Source organism: Setaria viridis, chromosome 3 (genome assembly GCF_005286985.2).
Source record: "Setaria viridis chromosome 3, Setaria_viridis_v4.0, whole genome shotgun sequence".
In the NCBI taxonomy this organism is placed as follows: Eukaryota; Viridiplantae; Streptophyta; class Magnoliopsida; order Poales; family Poaceae; genus Setaria; species Setaria viridis.
In genome coordinates this window covers 41,820,348-41,826,432 of record NC_048265.2, presented here as the reverse complement: position 1 = coordinate 41,826,432, position 6,085 = coordinate 41,820,348, and the positions used below count along the sequence as shown (strand labels likewise).

General features: G+C 52.3%; 1 protein-coding gene across 1 annotated transcript; it reads right to left on the bottom strand.

Moving 5' to 3' along the window:
- Window positions 1-376: 376 nt before the first annotated feature.
- LOC117848022 (probable ubiquitin-conjugating enzyme E2 23) lies at window positions 377-4,472 on the bottom strand. Its single transcript, XM_072292442.1, has 4 exons — window positions 2,755-4,472; window positions 2,010-2,472; window positions 1,301-1,373; window positions 377-1,194 (listed from the first exon to the last, which is right to left on the bottom strand). Exons 1-4 carry the CDS (start codon window positions 4,461-4,463, stop codon window positions 488-490), a joined length of 2,952 nt encoding a protein of 983 aa, XP_072148543.1. The 5' UTR covers window positions 4,464-4,472; the 3' UTR covers window positions 377-487.
- Between the last annotated feature and the right edge of the window lie 1,613 nt (window positions 4,473-6,085).

Here is a 6,085-nt window from a genome sequence, read left to right as displayed (position 1 = left end):
AAACTGCCATCGACAACAACGAGACGTGGCATGCAGTTAGTACTGGTTGGTGTACTGAATGGTGCATTTAGTACCGATTGGTGTGGCATTTAGTACCAAACAAGCAGTAGTGATAGAGATCATCCAGCAGTGTTCGTTCGCCACAATAGAGTGCCGTGTTTGGATAACGAAATACTACCATCAACACACTACTACCTTTGATCACGAATTGCAGCTGCAAACTATACCCCTACCTCCCAAAGTTTACTATTTATTTTTATTTGGATTTTCTAGGTACATCTATCTCTAGACATATCGCAAAAGTTAAGTCAAAATAAATATTATTTATGAAGTATGGGACGAAGGGAGTATGTAGCAAAACTGTCGTACCATTCCCAACAGTATACAAAAATATAATATTGATGTCAAAGTTCAAATGTGTGAACACGCGTTTTGTAACTTAAAATGTAAGTAGGATACAAATGGACTAGCGAGTAGCAGAGACAAATTAAGTGCATACTGTTGGCACCCGTATCCGATCGAACTCCTTGCATCCATCAGCGTCGATCGCGGTGAACGCCTCAACAAGCCGGGGCACCACGTTGGCGAGGGCGAGCCTGAACCCCGCCGAGCACGGGCGCCGCGCCCCGCTCCCCTCGCCATCGAGCGTGCCCACGAGGCAGCCATCTAGGTATGCCTCGCACGCTCGGAGCACGTGCTGCCCTCGCCGGTGGAAGTGGTCCCTGACGAACTCCTCGAAGCCCGCCGGCGGCCGGCGCAGGAGGTGGAGCATGGTCTGCAGGGTGAGCAGGTAGGTGTTCTCGCTGTACGGGAGCTCGTTCCGGCGACCCTGCGGCGTTCCTACCAGGTCGGCGTAGCCCGCCTCGTTGTAGTATGGTTGGGCGTTGAGCACGAGGCCCTGGATGGAGACGACGACCTGGAGGACGGTCGAAGCCTCCGGGGACCACAGCTCGGCTCCGTGGCCACCGAAGGTGTTGAGCAGGCTCAGGCACACCGTGCCGGAGGGGTAGAGGTTGGGGTTCACACGTAGGCCGAACGATCGGTAGCACACCAGCGGTGGCGCGGCAGGGTACGACGGCGGTAGCTGCAGATCGAAAAAGAAGAGGCCGTCATGGTACGGCGTCCCGCTAGCTCCGACCATCACCGCTCGCAGGAGGTCCATGCGGTCCTCGTACGCCCGCATGAAGATGGTGTCTGCATGCACGGGCAAACCTTTAGATACATGTCGAAAGAGTTTGTGTTTGATTGCAAAAGTTCAAAATTTTTATTCCCTCCATATGCAAATTAACTCACTGTGTACCTGGCAAGTTATTCTCAAGAATATTCCATTCCTTTTGCACCCTCTTCATCCACTTCTTCCCCCCACCAGTGCCCTGTTTACAAAAGCACATCAACTTAATTAGCAGTCACTATATATATAGGACACATCACTGTGGCAGATTCAATGTATGAAAACTAAACGGGCAATCATTTAATTAATTTGAACCATCAGTAACTTGTATTATATTATATAGGGTTTTCAGCAACCATCGTTTTCTTAATTTTTACCAAAAAAAAATGTATTACTGTTTATACATCATATGTATTACTGTTAATATATTCATAAAGCTAAAAAACCCTTAGGACCCATTTAGCTTCCTTCATTTTGAAGGAATTGGAATTTACTTAATGGAGTAGGCTAATTTATCTTGAATGTGGTATTCCACAACTTTCCAAAGTTTAGATATAAGCCTATCTTAAATTTACGGGGTGGGAGATGGAAATTGATTCCATAGATTATGATTATTAGAATGGAATTCAATTCTTATAGCACGCTCTTGGACTCGCTTCTCTATAGCAGAAGTGCAACACATAACTATTTCTCCCATATCGCCAACAATATTATACAAATATATTCCACAGACAATTATATTAGCTTAATTAATTTATGTCTAAATAATGATTATTAGAATGGAATTCAATTCCAAAGATCCAAACAGGACCTTAGGAAAAAAAAGAAAATTACGAACCTGCTCCATGTTATCAAGGTAATGGTGATCTGAAGGGCTCTGCACGATATCAAATTGTGGGAAGCTAAATGACTTGTCATCGCCGGTGGCATCTGCCTCTGCCTGCTTCCCCTCACCACCACCTCCTCCATTGATGCCTGCCACAGCAGTGGAGGTCTCCTTGGCATCACCATCACCACCGGACACGGGTGCGGATACATTGTTGTTCCCTCTGGCCGTAAGCTCCGAGGTTGACGCTCCCGGCACCGTCCAACCATTTACCCGATCTCTTGGGGAATTGAAATTTGTGTGCGGAGGGATACTTACAACGGCAGCGGCAGTCACTTGTGCTTCGTGATCAATAGCGTCGTTGCTCATGCCTCCATCTTCAGACACCCACTCGCCTATTTCCTGAAGGAACTCACCAAAACTTTGCTCTTTGACGACAGTTATCTCATGGAAAGACACCTGAAATCGGTACCATCAAATAAGTAGAAGTTAATAAGGTCGTTTTTGAATAATGGTCCTAATATATGAAGTAATTAATGTATACATATATAGCTGCAAAAAAAAAGATTCAATCAGTGATTGTGAGGTGATTTGTATTGGTAAGGAGCCTTCAAGAGGTACCAAAATTAACTTGGATTTTGGTATCTAGGTGAAAAAAAAGTTCCTTGGGCGTCAAAAATAAAAGCTGTTTCTAGAAAACCACTTCCTTTTAAGCATTTTTAAAACGGTCCATTAATATTATAGTAATTCTATGGACGTGTTGCATACTTTGGACATGTTGCCGTCACCCCACTTGACTTGGACATGGTGTGCATCACAAAAATCAACTATGTGTCCGACCCATGAAAGATCATGAGCTCTAGTGGGCTCCTTCTTTCGGCACCGTGTCAGCACTGGCTCTTCCGTGCTTCCACAAATGTCGCCGGCGACCCCAATTGAGGAGTCTGTTGGACGCCTGCGGACGACAACATCTCCATAGAAGACATTGCTGTCGAAATCCCTGCCGAGATCGTACGTGCTGCTCAGTGTCTCGTCATCGGCGTGTTCAGCCGCCGCCTTTTGCCACGACACGCGCACGGTCTGGTCCGTGAAGTTGAGGCTTCTGACGACACCAGAACGCGCGACGTCGCCGTCGTCCGACGATGTCCTGCTAACGACGCGCTGGCCCGGGAACAAGTGGTGGGTGTTCTGTGGCATCGTGGGAACGAGCGACACCGACGGCGCCTGGCACTGCCGCGTCCCGTCCTGCCACAGCACGTCGAGCGTCGTGCGCGTGCTGGCGACGGACAACGGCCGCTCGAACCCTGCGTGGCTCCAGCTTTCTCGTCGCGGCGTCCGCTTCGCCCCCAGCCGCCGCAGCCGATTCCGGTTGGCACCGACATCGCCGGCAGGGAGTACGCGGCGGCGGCAAGGAGCGCGGAAGAAGCAGCGGTCGCCCACGCCCCAGAACCTTGCCAAGACGTCGTCGCCAGCGCGGAAGAATGTCAGATCGCGAGGGCTCTGCTGGTGCGCCGGCGTGGACGACGCCTGGACGACGGACCTCTCGGCGCCCAGCTGCGACGACGCGACCCAGTAGACGAGCACGCTGGCGGTTTCCACCTTGGACACGGTGCCCTCGCCATCGCTGGGCTTCCAGTAGCCCTTGAGCCACCGGGCGGCCTTGAAGACGGACGAGCGGCCGCCGACGCGCTGCCCCGGATAGAAGACGTTGTTGGTGTAGCGTTTTGAAGAGCCCTCGCCGACGGGCCACAGCTTGCCGTCCGCTGTTGTGACCCTGCAGACGGTGCCGTCGTCGAAGAGCACGTCGACGTCGAGGGACACCTCGAAGACCCGGCCCAGCCACGGTCCTGACACGACGTAGTCGCCTAGGCAGAACTCACTGACGCGGCGCAGCTCCGCTGGGGACACGCCCCTCGCGACCAACGCCGCCGCCGCGTCCTCACCGTCTAGCCGGACCAGATCCAGTTCCACGGCGGCGCCCGTGACGACCCCGAGCTGGCCGCCACGGTCTGACGCCGACGCGACGACCATGCCCGGGCAGAAGTAGCTCCGGTCCGCGACACGGACGTTGCGAGCATTCACCGTCACCTCGGTGCCGTCGAGGCACTGCACGACGACCTTCGGCCCGGGCATGCCCCTGAGAACCAGCCCGCGGTCCCGGTTGGAGCCTGCCGCCGGCGAGTTGAGCCTGACCAAGTCTAGCCAGCAGATGAACTGCCCAGCCTTGTCCTGCATTGTCGGCGTGATTGATTGAATTGGATCAGCAGGTTCTCTCCCTCGAGGTTGTATGTTCCGTACGCAAAGGCTAATAATCGTAATCTTTAGCAGAGGGTTTGGGTGTTTTCTACTTGGTCTGCACGAGCATGCCGAGATGTTTTCGGAGACGAGATCTAGTTCGAGTCGTACACGACGAATCACATGGAGGAGCATGCGCCTTGTGTCGTGTTGTGAGCCCACGTGCGGCATGCGCACTTAATTAACCAACACGGATCTATCCGTCAAAAGAAAAAACGAAATTTCTAAAGATGACTCGGGTGGGGAAAGATTACGTACCTGTATTTTTCAGGTCTCTGTTTCTTCTCTAGCTCCGGGGAGCTTCCCACAAGCTTTTAGGGTTCGGGGTTTTGAAGAAAGGGCGTACCTATCCCCGGTGGATCTAGAAGGAGGTTCGGGCGGCAAAGTAGCGGGTGGTGGAGGCAGTTTGAGCCGCCGAGGCGGCGTGAACGCTACTGGCCATGGGAGGTTGGTGGACATCTGGATGGTCCGTGGAGATGGCAGGGCACTGGTGGAAAACGCGGCTTTAGTTTCGGTTGGAAAGGGTCATAAATCCTGAAAATACAACCGGGACTAAATTTTCGAGACAAAGGGAAGTTCTACCCCCTTGGTCACGGTTTCCCCCTTTAGTACTTAAGATTTTTTAAAAAAATATTCTTTTCCATATTAATATTTTATTCGAGTCATATTAATATTGTATGCAAGTCGTATATATATTTCATGACAGTAATATATATATCTATATATATAGATCTATATATATATATATATATATACTAAATAATACCCTAGGTACAGAATAAGCTATTCCGTACCCGGGTCGCTCCATGGAGCTGAACCTAACCCGAGCCCCTCCGGTCCGCCGCCCGCACTGGTTTTTTTGCTATTTTTTTTCTACGGCGGAGAGCCGGAGATCGTGGCCTACAAACTGAATTTACAGTTCTGTGAGACCGCGACCGCATCTCTCCCCGTCCCTCTCGTGCTCTGCTCCACTCCACCCCCGCCGCTAGGCCCTCCGCAGCAGCGCCTCCGCCCCTCCCTGGCACTCCGGCGGTACTGTTGCGGCGGCCGCTTCCTTATCCCCTTCCTGTCACCCAGATCCAAGGGTGGGCCTAATGGACGGTGCCACAAGCTACGGGGGCTGGTCGGTCGGTGAGGTCGTTGGCGCCATCCCCCTCCACGTGATGACGGCTGCGGTCTCCTTCCCCTTACGGCGGACAACAGGGCCACCTCGCGGCCGGATCCTCATCGTGGGTGAGGGCGAACTGGATTTGCTGACCTGACAACCAAATCAAGGCGGGGGCTCCGTCCTCAAGGCGAGCGGCGATGCGGCTGTGCGCTCCCCTTCTAGAGCCGTGAGGGCAGGTATGCATTGCGGTGATGCGGATGGTCTCCCAAAATTTTTGATTTTTCTGCGTAGAAAATCTCATCCGCGTTATCTTGCTATCCCCATGATGTGTGGTTGACGCTCCTAGTTTCTTCGCCGGTGGAGTGGCGATGATCCGGCGCGGCACCAATCCCCTGCGTGCGACGACCCGGCCGCGGCTGCTTCCTCCTCATGACTCGTGGGCGGTGAGTGCTCAGTGGCTCCGGAGATGCCCTCCATCACGAAGGGAGCTCCAGGTTGGTGCAATCTGTGTGCCCCCATCCAAAATCTAGTTCAAAGATTCAAAACTTTTGTGCTTATGTGCATGCGGATTTTTTTGGATTTGTTTCCTACGGAGTTCAGGCATACGTGCTACTGCTAGATGCCTTCTCTCCGCTGGGATTCATGCCATTAACAGCACGCTCATGTACTTGTTCTTCACTCGTGG